The sequence below is a fragment of the Fukomys damarensis genome, unplaced genomic scaffold (assembly GCF_012274545.1).
Source record: "Fukomys damarensis isolate Sample0158 unplaced genomic scaffold, DMR_v1.0_HiC HiC_scaffold_4, whole genome shotgun sequence".
NCBI lineage: Eukaryota > Metazoa > Chordata > Mammalia > Rodentia > Bathyergidae > Fukomys > Fukomys damarensis.
Window position 1 is genome coordinate 29,058,402 of NW_022900916.1, and position 17,344 is coordinate 29,075,745.

Here is a 17,344-nt window from a genome sequence, read left to right on the forward strand (position 1 = left end):
TAGACGATGCGTGTTTAATAATCTGAGTTATGGATGTGGAAGTAATATGTATTACTTGGCTTATATTCCACTGATGAGAATTTAGATGACTAAAATTCAGTACATGAAAAGCTGAGAAATGCAGTACTATATAATTAGGCAGCCTTGCGTATTTATATGGTCAAAAGAAGGTTGTAATTTGGTAGACAGCCAGCATCTGTCCCAGTACAAATGGAATATTCCTTGAATTTAGTAGTTTGTGAATGAGATGTTGGAAATACCTCAGAGTATCGTGCAACTAAAAATTTGTTTATTAGATATTTTGACCTAATTTTCAATTCTTTTCACATATAGTTTTAAATAATAGCACCTCATTATTAAACGTGAATCTTAATAAACCATGTGGAAGAGGCATTATTACAGAGACTTAGAGAAGAGCTTGGTGTAATTCTCACCAGTGTCTTGTTCAAACACATGTGATTAAAAAAAAAAAAAAAGTTTTGAGGCTGGGCCTGGTGGTGCACAGCTGCAATCCCAGATGGGAGCTTGAGGCAGAAAAATCTCAAGTATAAGCCAATCTGGGAACTTAGGGAGACCTGTCTCTAAATAAAAAAGAAGGGATTTGACATGGGGTTCATTGCAGAGTACTCTGGGTTGAATCCCCTGTACAGGGAAAAAACATTTTTTAAAGTTTTTAAATTATCTGTTAGAGCAGAACATTTTATTTTAAGTAGACATTTGGTTTATTTTATATGTATTGTATTATCTTTAAGTATTTGTTTATGCTTCCAGGGCACACTGGCAAAAGATTACGAGCATCTCTTTCAGCATGTATTTTAGTGCTTTGATAGCACTTAGTGATGTATACTAGAAGTAGGTGTTAACCTTAATAGAGTGTCACATAGCATTGGATTTCTTACTGAGTAACACTGAAAAATAAGACACGAAAAGCAAAAGTGACTTAAGTTTTAAATTTTTTATCTCATTTTGTTTCCTGCCAACTAACTGGGAGAAGTTAGTAAAATCAATGACATGGTGCATGAAAAGTTTGTGGGAGAGGGAAATATATATATTAGTAGTGTAGTATATAAAATGTAAGTAAATGCTAACAATTTTCAGTTTAGTTTATAGTCTTGGCTTACAGATTTTGAAGGGACAAATGTAGGATTAAAGTTGTAACACTACAAAGCCTGGTGTGGTGGTGCAGGCCTATAATTCCAGCTAGTCAAGAGGGGTAAACAGAAGCATTTCAATTTTGAGGCCAGCATGTGCAACTTACTTAGTTACTTAATTGTGTGAACTGATGGTATGAATACGTGTGACACCTTGTCTGAAAAAAAAAGTGGATTGAGATGTTACTCAGTGCTCTCTGTGTTCAGTCCCCAGTACCACTGGAAAATAAAAATGTAGAAGTTTGCAGAAGATACAAAGATACAAAGTTGCTTTACTGATTGTTTTTCACATACCTTGTTGTTTCCAAGGGTCTTACTGAAGTATCACAAAATTTAAAAGTGGAAAATGAAGAATTTAAAAAGCGATACAGTGATGCTACATCTAAAGCTCTCCAGCTTGAGGAAGATATTGTGTCAGTGACTCATAAAGCAATTGAAAAAGAAACTGAACTAGACAGGTATATTTATATTGCTTTAAAAACTTCATTGTTTTAATAAAGTTTTTTGGTTTATATTAACATTATTGCATCTTGACTCAGTTTAAAGGACAAACTCAGAAAGGCAGAATATGAAAGAGAACAGCTTGAGTGTCAGTTGAAAACTGAAAAGGATGAGAAGGAACTTTATAAGGTAATATATTCTTTTCATTTCTATTAGTTACATTTTGCTTTGTAAAGATTACTCCATTAGAGTAGTGAGTCAGGAGTTTGGGAGTAGCCTAGGTGTGGTTTGTGGCTCCTGGTCTGTTACATGGTGAGCATGCTGGGGAGGGTGCTTGGCCTGGAGGTTTGCTTTCATGATGATTTTACAGTTTTCTGTACAAGACCTCTCCATGGGCTACTTGCATGTCTTCACAACATGCAGTTAACTTCCCTGAGCATGAGCAACCCCAGGGAGGGGGGAGCTCAGAGGAATTCACAGTCGCAGTGTGTATTGCCTTAAAAGTTAGTTTTTAGGAAGTTAAGTTGCTGGCAGTTTAGACACTTAGGTACTGTAAGTCACAGTAGTTTAGTGATAGCAAGATACTTGTTTATTAGAATTTACATAACCAAATATTTTTACCTTTTAAGGACATATTTACCTAGGGAGAGCATTAGTTTATTTCAGTGATGATCTTGTTTTAGAGTTCAGCTTTTAGAAAAACCTTCATAGATTGTCATTTTACAGAAGCATCCTTACTGCTAAATGAATCTTTGCCTTTTGAAGTTTCTTTTTTTAAGCATTCCTACAATATAGTTAGCTTAAGGGTCAATCATGCTGTGGGTGCAAATTGAGACTAATTTTTTTTTTTTTTTTTTTTGAGATAGGGTCTTACTGTGTAGTTCAAGCTGGCCTTGAACTCACTGTGTAGCCTTGAACTCAGAGCTGTCCTCCTGCTTCAGCCTCCTGAGTGTTGGGATTGCAGGGGTGTACCAAGCTCAGCCCAGAGACTAAATTTTCTGAAGTAGCTAATAAATATTTCCCTAAGGAAGTTCCAGATGAGGAACATAAAGAACATTCTGAGTTGTCAGTTTCATTTTGCACTTTCATGAGCTGACGATATAAAACTTAGGGAGTTTTATACTGATGCTGGAAAGACATTGATTGCTGACACTTTCGGAGAAGCAGCAGTTATAGGCTACCATTGTGAATGGGAATTAGCCTCACAGTTTCCTGTACATTTAAAGAATGAGGTGTAGGGGCTGGGGATTTAGCTCAGTGGTTTGGTGGGCTGCCTTGCAAGCACAAGGACCTGAGTTCAATCCCCGGTACCAAAAAAAAAACGAATGAGGTGTAAGCTGGACATGGTGGTGGAAGGCCAAGGCAGGAAGATGGCAAGTTCAAGCCCAGTTTGAGTAACTCATGGACTTAGCAAGACCTTGTCTAAAACTAGGAAATAAGAAGGGCTTGGAATGTAGCCTTAGTGTGAGGGACCTAGGTTCAATACCCAGTGTCAGGAGTAATTCATATCTCTCTAGTGCTCTTAACCAAAGTAAGATACCTTTGTTAGTGGACACTGGGTATTTATATTCTTTATAATTCCAGTTGTTGAATTTGATTTGTATATCTGTCATGAGCAAATCAGCAGCAGCTAGGATTCAGGGGAAAATCAGGAGTGTTGGGTTAATTAACATAAAAGTATGTTTTTAGACACATGGGAAGTAAATGACAGCACTGTTAAAAGCAAAAGATTGAATTGCTTCAGATAATGTTTTTTAGTGTACCCTTTCTAGTTTTCCAGAATTTGGAAATGCCTTCATATCTGGATATGCCCATAACATGTTTCCCCAAAAGAACAATTGGATCCACTTACATTTTAAAAGATATTTTATCTTTTAAAATGTACTACATGTCCACTCTACATTTTAAATGACATTTACATTAAATCAGAGGAGCAGTTTTACGAGATCAGGAAAATTACTTAGAAGTTGTGTGTGTGGTTGGGGAGGGCTTAGCAAAGCTCTCTTCTCCTATATGCTTAGGTAGTCATTTGGCAGAATTTGGGTCTCCTGAATTTTAGTCCCTCTATTGATCATTTTTGAATTAGAGATATATAATATAATATTTTAAATTTTGAGTAATTCAATTTAGGTCATGGATCTAGAAGGAATATTCTTGACATTTTCAAACACTGTTACAGGTACATTTGAAGAATACAGAAATAGAAAATACTAAACTTGTGTCAGAGGTCCAGACTTTAAAAAATTTAGATGGAAACAAAGAAAACATGATTGTTCATTTCAAAGAAGAGGTTGGCAGACTTCAGTTGTGCTTGGCTGAGAAGGAAAACATGCAGAGGGCTTTCCTGCTTACAGCCTCAAATAAAGTAAGTACTTTTGTAATATGTATTTGAAGTTTTAAAAAAATCTTTGTTAAATGTGTGCAGTGATTGTTTTTATTTTTAATTCTCCTACCCATTTATTTTGAAAAAGTTTAGAATCAGAGAAGTTGAAAGAACAACAAATAACTATGTACTCTGAAGTATTTTGCTATTTTATCTTTCCCATTTATGATTTTTTTTTACCCTGTTTGAAAGTTAGTAACAGTACTTGTGGTAATGCACCCTTAATAATATAGCATGAAAAAGTACATTCTGTTTTTTGTGGTACTAGGGATCTAACTCAGGACCTTGTGCTTGTAGGCAGGTGCGGTGCCACTGACCTAAATTCCTGGCTAAAAAGTACATTCTTTAGTATAACCATCATGCTATTATCATTTCCAAAACTTTTAATAATGATTAAGATAATATTAATTCATTGATTCTCTTGAATACCTATTCTGTTTTCCAATTCAAAATATTTTAGTGTAACAAAATTTTTTTGATTCGGTGGTAGTCAGAGAGTAAATATTAATTTGATTGTTATATTTTTAGTCTGTTTTAATCTGAAATATTTTTATATTTTTATGGCACATATAGAGGCTAATAAAAATTTATCTAAATTTTTAAAGATTATTACATTAAAAGACACATTGCCATTAATCTCCCTCAAAATACTTCCTCTCATATTAAACACACTTATCCCATTAATCTTGCCACTTTCTAAAGCAGTTCTGGAAGCACACATTCTTGAGGGGCTTTATAAGATATGATAAAAATACAGTGAATTTCACACTGAGGGCCTTCCAACAGAAAGGCAGGCTTATTAAAAAAAACATTATGGCATGTCCCCATCCACCTTATTCACCGAATCTGGTACCATGTGATCTCTGGCTCTTTCCAAAGTTAAAATGACCATGAACAGTAAATGTTGTGAATTGATTCAGGATATTGAGGCACTCACAATGATGGGCCTAAAGACACTCAAAAAAGAAGACTTCTAGAACTGCTTCAAAAGTGTCAAGAATGATGAGACAGGTGTGTTTGAAGTGATGAGGGATCATTTGAAAGGAATTAATATTAGTGTGTCTTTCATTGCAATATGTTTTTTAAAATAACACTTGACAGTCCCTGTATTTTTTAAAATCACATCTCATATTTTTCATGCTGAGGACTGAACCCAGGGCCTCACATGTTTGGCAGGTGCTATAATACTGAGCCATCTCCCGAGCCTGGCATATATTTTTGAAGATACAAGGCTCGTCTGAAACAGTGTTCCATAATCTGGATTTTGTCTATTATTTCATCATGGCTGGACTTAGGTCAAACATGTTTGGCAAGGAAAGATGTGGTTGATTGCAGCTCATATCAAAAGTCATGTGATGTCATTCCATTCCTGATGATGTTAACTTGTGGTAATTTGTTTAAAGTTAATGTCTGCTTGTTATAGAGATACCTTTCTTTTCTCTTTTTGTGTTTATTAAGCAATTTGTAGGATAGTGCTTGGAGATCATGCAGTTATACAGTTCTCAACAGACATACCTGGTGGTTTTATTATCCTTTGATAATCCTCACTTTGATTAGCTGTTATACTAAAGGTTGCATAGTAGTGATTTAATTTCTATCATTACTTTTATACTTATTAGTTGATATTTTATAATGAGGTTCGTATTGTTCCCTGTCTCCCTCTTTAAAAACATCACCATGGATGTATGTATTCCTTTTTGTTCAGTGTTTTATTGTATATATCACGATTGTTCTTTTTCACACTCAGATTTAACCAGAGGATCCTTTGTAATCCTGCTTTTGTTACGTTTCTGTGTTAGTTACTTTTTTCTCATTGCTGAGACAAAATACCCAACACCGAAATTTAAGGAGGGAAAGGTTTTTTTTGGCTTACAGTTTTTACAGGTCTCAGTGGCTCCAAGGCAAAATGGCAGAGTGGCAACAGTTTATGACAAGACAGCCAAAGCAAGAGACTTTAAGAGGGCGTTTCTGCCCCTTTTATTATATTTATACTACTTAGGGTGGGTAACACTCATATACTTAATCCGAGTGCTCTTGGGCCTAGCCACACCATGAATCAGTCATACATTCTAGAGTCAGTCTCAGTCTCTATAGTGCTTTGAATACTTGCTTTATGGCACAGTTGTATATTTTGTCTTAGAAATGTTATTACCATTTCTTCAAGGAATCCTGACTCTTCTGGTAGTGAATGAATTTTTTTTGCTTTTGGTTGGATATTGAATTCTAGGTCATGCACATGCTAGGCAAGCACTCTACTACCACTGAGCTATATCGCCAGCCCAGGAATTGGAAATTTGAAACCAAGAACTGGATCTTGTTGCTACTGTAAAGGGGCATTCTGTGCATTTCCAGTAATTTTTTAAATCTTTATATTGATATCTCCAACTCACATCTAGTCAGTCAGTGTCTTACAGTACTTCACTTTTCTCTATTCTGTATTTATATTTTTCTCCCATTGTGAGGACTTTTTGTTTTCAAAACATAGTTCATGTGTTCTGTTTAGTTATATACACCAACAGTATCAGAATTTCTATGTTAATGTTATTCCAACAATAAGTCTACTAAAAAAAAATTAAGGTTTTTTTTTTTAACTTTTTTTCTTTCAGTGTAATTCTCTAAGGGTGTATGGAGCACCGTGTTCATAAGTAATTTGAATTAATTTTTTTATGTATTTATAAATTTGTAATGCAGTAAAAGATTTGCTTTTCTTTTCTTTCTTTTTTTTTTGAGGCCCAAGAATCAAACTCGGGACCTTGCGCTTGCAAGGCAGGCAGTGGTGCTTTTCCCTTTTTTGATTTAATTCTATTTTTTTAATGTATTAGCAGTTTTATTTTTCAGAAGTCAAAATGATTTTAAAAATTTACTCACAGGCCAGGCATGGTGGTGCACGCCTGTAATCCCAGCACTCGGGAGACTGAGGCAGGAGGATCACAGTGAGTTCGAGACCAGCCTAGGCTACATAGTGAGTTCCAGGTCAGTCTCAACTACATAGTGAGACCCTGTGTCAAAGAAAAAAAAAAAAAAATTTACTCACAGGCCAGGCATGGTAGTGCACGCCTGTAATCCCAGCACTCGGGAGACTGAGGCAGGAGGATCACAGTGAGTTCGAGACCAGCCTAGGCTACATAGTGAGTTCCAGGTCAGTCTCAACTACATAGTGAGACCCTGTGTCAAAGAAAAAAAAAAAAAAATTTACTCACAGTTTCTTCCCTATTTTTCCTTTTTTCCATACCTATTCCTTTAGGGAAACATTTTCATTACTTTTTAGTTTATCTTCCCCATGTCTCTTTTTTTGAAAAATAAACTTTTATATGCATATGTGCAGCAGGCAGGTGTTTCTTTAGCCTCCTCTTTCTTTAAAAAAAAAAAAAAGCAGGGCTGGGAATTTAACTCAGTGGCACAGTGCCATATCTGGTACCAAAAAAAAAAAAATAGCATACTATCTGTACTCTTGTACCTTCCCTCTTTTCACTGGACAATATAAATTGTCATTCATGTCATTTTATAGAGATAGTAATTTTTTTCAATGGCTGCATAGTATTTCATTATGCAGATTTACCTACATTTATTCCATATCTTTCATGGATGAGTATTAGGTTGCTTTCAACATTTACTATGAAATATACTCAGACATAGTATAAAACCTGAAATGTTAGAAGTGAATGACATTTAGAAATAATGATTAAGCCCCAAATTGTTCTTTTAATTGAGCAAATTGCAAATACAAGTGTGAGAAGTGTATTTGATTATTTGTTATTTAGTAAGATGTTAAAATATCTGTATCATTTTGCTATTTAAGCAAGATTTCTGTAAGAAAAAAACGTAATTATGGAAGTTCCTAGGGAAAATACTAATTGCCAAAACATTTTAGATTACAAAAGCTATGTGAGATCATGATTATAAATAAACAGTACATGAAGGTATACAATAAAAGGTTCTCCTTTCCTAAATAAAATGCTGTACAATTTTATTTTTCTGCAAACCTTCAGTGAATGCACCATATTTATATTTTAACTCAAATGATAATATATAATATGTACTGTTCCAAAGCTAGTTTAAAAAAAAATCTTATAGTGTCTGGATATCTTGTATGATGAATACATATATACGTCTTTGTTATTCATGATAACAGCTACATAATATTTCTTTTTTTGGGGGGGTACTGGGGATCGAATTCGGGACTTTGTCCTTGCAAACATATTATTTCTTGTTTTTATTTAACAGCTGTGTAATGTAAAATTGTTCTTAGTTGTTTACTATCTTTAGGTCCTGTGTTATGCCTCCCCCTCCCCAAATCAAACTCAGGACCTTGTAATTGCCAGGCAGGTGTGGCATTGCTGAACTACATCCCCAGCCCTATCTTTAGTTCTTATGAGTATGCTGTAATAAACATCTTTATGTAGGTATCTAGGCACATGTCTAAATCTGTGGAATAAATTCCTTAAAGTGGAATTGCTAGGTCAATGAGTACATTTTGATAGTTATTTTTGAATTGCCTTTCAAAAGACACTGTATTCTTTTTTGGGTGCCAAGGATCGAACTTAGGACCTTCTGCTAGCAAAGCATGTGGCAGAACCACTGTGCTAAATCCCTGGCCCCAAAAGATGTTGTATTTATTTTTATTCCTAGCAATAGTGTATGAGATATCCTGCAATTTGTAATGGCTGTATAAACTTTCATTATGTGGAGGTAGTATGTCATAATTTATTTAGACATTTTCATCTTACTGCACGTTTTAGTTTCTTAATTTTTCATTATTTTTATATTTTACCAAATCTTTCTTTAAATCTAAACCTATCTATATTCATACCCTTTTGTAATTGTTTTAGATACTTATGAAGACAAATGTGCTAGATCAAAATTCAAGAGAACTTTTAAGGTATTGAGTGTTGAAAAAGTTTGCTGAGAAAGGTTATACCCGTTACAGTGTAGATAAGTCTAATTGTGAGTGCCAGTTTCTGTAGATCCACTTAAGTATTGATGGGACAGTTTTTTAACTTACGTCAGTTTGAAAGAATGTTTATGGTGTTTGTTGTAACTTCTGATTGTTGATGAGTTGCATTGATATGCATTATAGTTATTTCCTTTAAAACTTTTCATGTTCGTATTTTCACTTTTTTTGGTGTGGGCATTTTTTCTATTTATATTGATTGGAAAAGTTGCTTATATCAGATAGTACTATACCTTTTTTGTATATATTTTAAATATTTTTTCTCTTTTTGTCTCCCCTCCCTTTTTTTGGTACCAGAGGTTGAACTCAGGATCATGCCCTTGCGAGGCAGGCACAATGCCACTGAGCTACATCCCTGGCCCTTTTGTCTCTCTTTTGACATAAAAGTTGACAGTATTTGTTTAGTTAGAACTATTAGTGTTATGCCTACAAAGATTTTTATCTACCCCAACATCACACAATCATTTACAATTTTTCTTCTTTTTAAAAACCAACCTTGGATTGCATTTTTTTCTTACTTTGCATTGTTTTTAAGTACAGAGATAAAAATAGGAAACTCGGAATACATTACATTAATTGTGTCCATAATATCTAACTCATATTAGAGCTTCTCATTTTTTCCCCTTGTCCCTGCCCTCCCTTCACCCCTTCCTCCCCTCCCCATCTACAAACACTTTATTTCCATCTTTTCATTATCTCACATTTTTTTCTTTTCCCTTATTACCCTTCCCCTACCCATCCCACCTTCCCTATACCTTTAGCTCCTTTCTTCCCATTTCTCAATGTCAGTAATCTTATTAGGATCTTCTGTATTATTGCAGATTATTCACACCAGAGAAACTATTCGGTATTTACACATGTGTGCCTTATTTATTTCACTTAGGAATATATCTTCAATATGTATCCATTTTCCTATGAATGAATCTATCTTCTTGTTGTTTATGGCTGAGTAATATACAGCGATGCTCTTGCCTCAGCCTCCTGAGTGCTGGGATTACATGCGTGTGCCACCACGCCGGTCAACAATTTTAACTTTTTAATGGTAGTTTTAGGTTTATTAAGAGTTGCCAATTTTTTTTTTTTTTTTGGTACCGAGGATTGAACGCGGGTCCTTGCACTTGCGAGGCAGGCGGCAGAACCACTGAGCTAAATCCCTGGCCCAAGAGTTGCCAATTTTATTTTCCCAGTACCTCATCTTTACTATCTATATAACAATATTTTGCTTTAAAACTAAGTTTTAAATCTATTCTATGTTTTCATGATAGGCTAAATATTTCATTACTGTGTTTCTTAGATTAAAAAATAAGAAACATCTTTTAATCAGCATTTGTGGTGTTACAAAGAAATTTTTGAGGGGCCGGGAATTTAGCTCAGTGCTTCTGCTGCCTGCCTTGCAAGCTCAAGAACCTGAGTTCTATCCCCAGTAACAAAAAATAATGATGCTGTTTTTATTATAATCATAAAAAACAAAGGTCAGTGGTTCCAACTAGAGAGATTCTAGGGAACATTTGAGTCTTAGGAGCTTTCATTTGAATCTTAGCCAGGACTTTAAGCACTGGGTTCGTCACCTGAGTTCCATTCTGTCCTTCAGTTTCCTCATGTATGAAGTAATCGCAGTAGTACCCAGTAGAGAGTAGTTATATGGGGAATTCCAAACAAAGTCACATCTTCAGTTTTTTATAGACATGTACTTCCTGTAAGTTATGAGTAGAGATGTAATACTGTGTTTAATTTAAAAATTTGGATCTGTTGAAATATGTGTAAAAATTGTTTATGCTTTTTTTACTTGGTTTAATTTATATATCTGCTTTTCTTCAGGAAGATACATTCTTGTTAAAAGAGCAACTTCGTAAAGCAGAGGAACAAGTTCAGGCAACTCGTCAAGAAGTTGCCTTTTTGGCTAAAGAACTTAGTGATGCTGTGAATGTGCGAGATAAAACAATGGCAGATTTACATACTGTGCGTGTGGAAAATGAGAAAGTGAAAAAGCAGTTAGCTGATGCACTGGCAGAACTTAAACTAACTGCTGTGAAAAAAGATCAGGTAAGCAAGTTAATTTTGAATTTCTTTGTTGGTCCAAAAACCACCATAAGCTAACAAAAGAGTAAATTACATTAAAATTAAGTCAAGTCAGATTTCTGATGAGAAAATTTAAAAATTCCATTCAGTATTTGGTCATTGTAACTTCTTGGTTTGAAATTAGTGTAAGTATTAAGAAAAACTTCTGTAAGCATAATTTCTAATCGGTTAATGACAAGCTGCTTTATTAAATATTTTTGATGTCAAGTATATGTTGCTTGGTTTGGAACTTCTTGCTATGAGTTATATAAGAGTACTATGGTTGTTTAAGAGAGTGATTATTGCTCCTCAGGAGGGAGATGATCTTTCTCTAGTTCTTTAAATGAACCTTAGTCTAAGAATAGAAAGCTGGATTTAATAGGGGAGTTACTATACCTTTGTGGCCCAAACCCCAAAACTAATAAAAATTAAAAGCTAGAAAAAACTGAAATTAAGATATATTATTATATTAGGAGATAACAAATTTTTATCTGTCTTAGTGGATGTGTTTGTTTTCTCTTAGAAAAAGACTGATACAGTGGAACATGAACTTAGAAGAGAAATTGAAGATCTGAAACTCCGTCTTCAGATGGCTGCAGATCATTATAAAGAAAAATTTAAAGAATGCCAGAGGCTCCAAAAACAAGTAAACAAACTTACAGAGCAATCAGTAAGAATCTTCAAGTTCACATTTCCTTTGTTAACATTTTTGTTTTCAAATAAGATTTATTATCTGCTTAATGTCATCCTGTTGAATATAATTATTCTTGATTTCAAGTAATTGACTTGATATTAGAATGAAAAGTTTTCTTTTTTAAATCTGGAGTTTTATTTACTGGAGAAACCTACAAAGGAAGCAAGGTCAGCAGCAAGAAGAAGCAGCTCTTTTTAGACCATTTCTAAGTTCTTGATGAATAGCTTTGTCAGTTGCACTCAATACACATTAAATTTCATTGTGACAAAGATGCCTTTTCTCATTGGTATTCACCATAGATCCATCCCTAGGGTTTTACATGTCATTGCTTTCTCAGTTGTCATTGGTGAGTTATTCTATCTGGCCCATACCCACCAGATTAGGAAGAGTTAAAAATGTTAGGTAATTCTTTGATATTTCATTTGAGAGTAGGGGGGATGATTGGTAAAAAGGCAAAGAGAAAAGGTTTTTGAGGGGTGTATGTGTATTAATATGGGTCCTTAAATTGTACTTAAATATAAGGCTTGCCATATGAAAGAATCTTTGAACTATAGAAGAAACATATTTGAAATCTGGAAATGCAAGTGGGACCATAGTTGTTTTTATACTGCGTGCTACTTGATACAGATACTATTTTCCTGGTCTTACTTTTTGAAATCTGAAAGGAGACAAAAGAGCAAGGAAGGCATGTGGTAAAAGCATGAATATTTCAATTTAAATATGACTCACATGTATAGATTTTGATTTGTGTGCTTTTGAACACACTTTGATTTTGTAGTAGAAAATTTGTGACATTTCTATGAAAGACTATAGTTTTTCTGATTTCACACCAAAAAGCTTAAGTTATTTTTCTTTTTGCCAGACTTAGATCAATTAGGAGAATGATATATATAACTTTAGTCTTTGTTGGCTTTTAAGACAGTAGCTAGAACTTTCAGAATTTCTTTTTATGATTATTTTCCATATTTACTGAAGGAAGAAAATATGACCCGTAGACTCATTTAACAATCTGTTGTTAATATTTTGAGTAGGCCAATAATAATAGTGTCTGCACAAAGAAAGTTGGGAATCAACAGAAAGTGAATGATGCTTCAATAAACATAGAGTCATCTGCTTCTGCTTCTGCTTCTGCTATTGATATAAAGCCACCAATACCTTCTGCAGGTAAACATCTTTTAGATGTTAGGGTGTCCTGCCTTGAAAATTACTTACATTGATTTATACTGCCTTCTCCCATGGGTTAAGAATTTCTAAATGCTTGTAAAGATCCTTCAGTGAGGCAGGTAAGGCAAAGGGGAAAATAAAGATGTAAATGTAAAGTGAAGTTACATATGTAGTGAGTGTATAAAATATGAGTGCAAATTTGTATTGATATTTATGAGAATATTTGCAAATTTTAAAAATGACTTGGTGTCCATATAAAATTAAATGACTCCAGATAAATGCTTCAGAGTTTTCCATTTCAAGATATGGGCCACTTTTATCTTGAAACGGAAAAATTCTTTTTACCAAAAATTGCATTTTACTTTATATTCCTCTGAATCTAGAATTTTGAAGCATTTATCTGTAGTCATTTAATTTTATAATTCTGGAGGGGAAGAAATATCACCTATCTTGTAGGTTTTTCTAGCTCTTGTGTTTTGTTTTTATATTTTGTTTGGCTGCATAGGTCATTAGGATACTGCACTCACTAGTGTACTTGTTGGTTATTGAGTTAAATTTTTATTGATCCATTTATTATAGAACAAACAGTGCACACATGATTAATATGAAAATTTGAATTAATTCTGTTTTTGCCTATCATGACTTCTTTTTCACTTTTATGTACATCAGAGATTTGACAATAATGAGAGTCAGAACAAGAGAAAATTGTTTAATGCTTTGGGTGATTGACATTTAAACATTTTTCATAATACAAATATCCTAGCATATTAAATATTTAATTAGTTTCATTCCCCCCAGGACAGGATCCAGTCTTCCATTTCTGTGAGTCTTGTTTTAGGTTGAGTATCAGAAGTGCTTGGGAATGTAAGTGTTTTGGGTTTTGGAATATTTGTGTAGGTTTTATTGGTTTATTATTCCTTACTGTGAAAATCCAAAATCTGAAATACTTCAAAATTTGAAACTCTGTTGCATGCCATGTCATGCTGAAAAAGTCTCAGATTTCAGAGCATTTTGAATTTCAGATTTTAGGATTAGTAGTACTCAACCTGTACCTAATGTAATATTTGAATTTTTACTTAATAAAGATTTAGTAAATGGTAATGAAGGACTGGAAGAATGATTTAAGATAATTTTCAGGAGAATAGCTTTCTTATCTTGTCTATTCTGTTGTATAAGAAGAACAAGTTTTGTGCCATTTTGGAACCATTTTTTAGCAAATTATGTAACAAAAAAAATCCTTTTGTATTAAATACGAGCTTGGTTCTGGATGAAACTGACATTTAAAAATTCTCACATAGTTTATATATTCTCCTTTGTTTATATAGGATATGAGTAAATGATTCCCGCAGTATTTTGCTTTTTTTATTTCACAATGTACTAATTATGGAGTTTTTCTGAACAAGAAAATAAAGGGAAGAAATACTTTTTAACAATCTTATTTTCTGCCTTATAGCAGAGACAAATTTTGACGTGCTAACGAAGAGTCAAGTCTGTGAAATGACCAAAGAAATTGCTGACAAAACTGAAAAATATAATAAATGCAAACAGCTCTTACAGGTAAGTTAGCTCCTTTTCAGTGAAATACACATTTATCAGATATAAATGGCTTAGCTTATCTTTATTACTTTTATTAGTTTCTATCTTGAAGTTTCTTTTCTATTCCCATTTACTGGTACTTTCACTTTTGCTTTTGGGACGTGTTTTATGTGTGAGGTGGTGTTTTATGTCCCTTCTCATAGAGATCTGTGTAAAATCGTTATCCTAAAATCAGTATTTTCTGTTCAAGTACTATCTTTGTTTACATAATGAGCAATTAATTGAAGTTGGAAATTATCTGTCTTCTTCCTATAAAGATACATAGAAAATATTTGAACTTTATAATAAAGAGAAATGTTCTTTTACAATTACCTAATAAAGTTGGATATCTTATAGCTTAATGTCATATTGCACAATAGAAAAAAGGAATGTTAACTGAATGAATCGATTCTTATGGTATTATTTTGATTATTTTTAACATCATCACTCCAACTTCCACTTTGGCAACTTTCTTAGTAGTATTCACTGTTGGCCTATTTTAAGGAAAAATTCTCATTTGTATGTGTTTTGGAGTAGAGAGGAAAAGTGTCTTGTGTTTGTTTATGTGACTGTTTTTTCAGTTTATGTATTCTGAACTAAAGAATGAAGTCAGAGTGACGTTTACAGATAAGCTCAACGTTATTAATGTGATTTAAAAATGTTAGTTGCTTAAACATAATAAGACCTAATCAAACTAATCCTTTTTTTTTCTAAGAGAATTCTTTTGTTTAAGGGCTGATTGGAACATATATTCGTATAGCATAATATATATTTGTGGTGAGGCTGGTGTAAAAGTTGCACTGCCAGTTGTATAAAAGTATAGTACCTTCAGTTATGTACAGTACATAATATTTATTTTATTTTATTTTATTTTTTTTGTACTGGGGATCAAACTCGGGACTTTGAGCTTGCAAGGCAGGCTGTGGCACCACTGAACTAAATCCCTGGCAATACATAATATTTGAAATAAATGACTGTTACTGGTTTATTTATTCGTTATTCTAGTTATACTATCATTTTAGAGTATAGTCCTTCTTCTTACTTTAAAAAAAATAAAATCACTTTACAGTAGAAATGTATGCTGTTATGCTGGCACCAGCCTCACATCTTTGGTGTTTATGGCATCTCTTGATTGCATTATATTATCCCATGATTGTTTTAATTTCATGTTGTTTATTTTGTCATGGCTCTCAGTGTACAGAATCCACTGCTCACATTGCTTGCTAGAGGCCATAACTTGACATAAATAAAAGTAATTAGATTATGCAACTAAAAAAATCAGTAATCATATTATTCACTGATAAGACGCATCCCATTCCACCATAACTGTGATCTTGAGAAAAGAACAAAGTGACAGAAGCTACTAAAGGATATGTTTTATTGAAAGCAATGAGACTAGCAAAATTCATTAAAGGGTGTATATCAAATTGGAGAAACCACTCCTTATTCTTCCGGTTCCTCTTCTGTCTCCTCTGCCTCTCTTTTCTCCTCCTCCTCTTCGTCTTCTTTTCTTTCCTCTTTCTCCTTATTTTCTCTTCTCCCCCTTCTTTCTAATTTTGTGGTGCTGGGGATCAAACCATGCCCTTGGTGCATGTGAGGTGAATGCTTTACCACTGAGCATTACCCCAGCCTAAGAAACTTCTGCTGACTTGAAGGCCAGACACAGAAACATATCCTATTCAGCACCATGATACCAGATTATTGTGAAAGCAAAAAGATTGCAATGTTTCAAGAAAAAGGCTGAACGCAGCTATAAAGTTGAATTTACTGTTAACTAGGTGAATCATTCATTGTATAACGTGAAAGTGAGTGGTGATTTCTGCAAGTGCTTATGTGAGGATAGCTAAAGAAATTTTGGAAACTAGAGATAAAGCTGATTGTGGAGGAAAATTATTTCCAGAACAAATCTTCAATATGGATGAAACTTACACAATGACAAAATCCCTGATGACACATTTTTCAGAACACAACTCTTTTAGTAATGGATAACTGTAACTATTTATAAGGGTTTAAACTATATTTCATTAAGGATGAAACAATTGTAAATGAATATTTTAAAAAATATACTAATAATACTAAAGAATAATATTCCTTTGAGCTTAGTGCATTTTTTTTTTTTAACAACTAACTTACTTCCTGCCTGCCTGTCTGCCTGCCTCCCTGCCTCCCTGCCTCCCTGCCTCCCTCCTTCTCTCTCTTTCTTTCTTTTTGGTTTTTTGAGACAGGGTCTTACTATGTAGTGGAGACTGACCTAGAACTCACTATGTAGCCCTGGCTGGTCTCAAACTCACAGCAATCCTCCTGCCTCAGCCTCCCAAGTGCTGGGATTACACGTGTGTGCCACTACGCCCAGCATTTTTTTTTTTTTTTAAAAAAAATTTTTTTTTTTTTTTTTTGGTATTGGGAATAAACTCTGGTCCTTGTGCTTGTGAGGCTGGCAGCAGAACCACTGAGCTAAATTCCTGGCCCAACAACTTTATTGAAGTACACCTGGAATCCAAAAAATTGTACCGATTTGATGTGTGCCACTTGATCAATTTTAATTGATCAGCTTTCAATTGATGGAAAGTTTCAATTTTTAGTTGATTGACTCCAATAAATTGCACGTATTTGGTGTGTGCCACTTGATCAGTTTTCAGTTTCGTATTCCAGAAACTAGCACCACAGTGTTAAGACACCCAACATTTCCATCATTCTCCAGTTTTTTTATGTTTCTTTTTGTGTGTTCATTTGCAGCTTGTCTCTCCTTCTGTCTCTCTCTCCAGGAAATCATTAACCTGCTTTCTGCCACTATTGCTTAGCCTGCCTTTTATACAATTTTATAAAATAAAGTCATTTTAGTATGTACTTTTTTTTTGGTACCGGGGATTGAACTCAGGTCCTTGTGCTTATAAGGCAGGCGGCGGAACCACTGAGCTAAATCCCCG

At 34.0% G+C, this 17,344-nt stretch overlaps 1 protein-coding gene across 1 annotated transcript in view; it reads left to right on the forward strand.

Moving 5' to 3' along the window:
* Positions 1 to 17,344, forward strand: part of Tax1bp1 (Tax1 binding protein 1) — a 79,295-nt gene that overhangs the window by 42,137 nt on the left and 19,814 nt on the right. Inside the window, exons 6-12 of the mRNA XM_010628280.3 lie at positions 1,461 to 1,609; positions 1,691 to 1,781; positions 3,772 to 3,957; positions 10,745 to 10,969; positions 11,508 to 11,654; positions 12,710 to 12,842; positions 14,296 to 14,399. Of these exons, the coding sequence (XP_010626582.1) occupies positions 1,461 to 1,609; positions 1,691 to 1,781; positions 3,772 to 3,957; positions 10,745 to 10,969; positions 11,508 to 11,654; positions 12,710 to 12,842; positions 14,296 to 14,399 (1,035 nt within the window). The remainder of the gene's footprint in view (positions 1 to 1,460; positions 1,610 to 1,690; positions 1,782 to 3,771; positions 3,958 to 10,744; positions 10,970 to 11,507; positions 11,655 to 12,709; positions 12,843 to 14,295; positions 14,400 to 17,344) is intronic.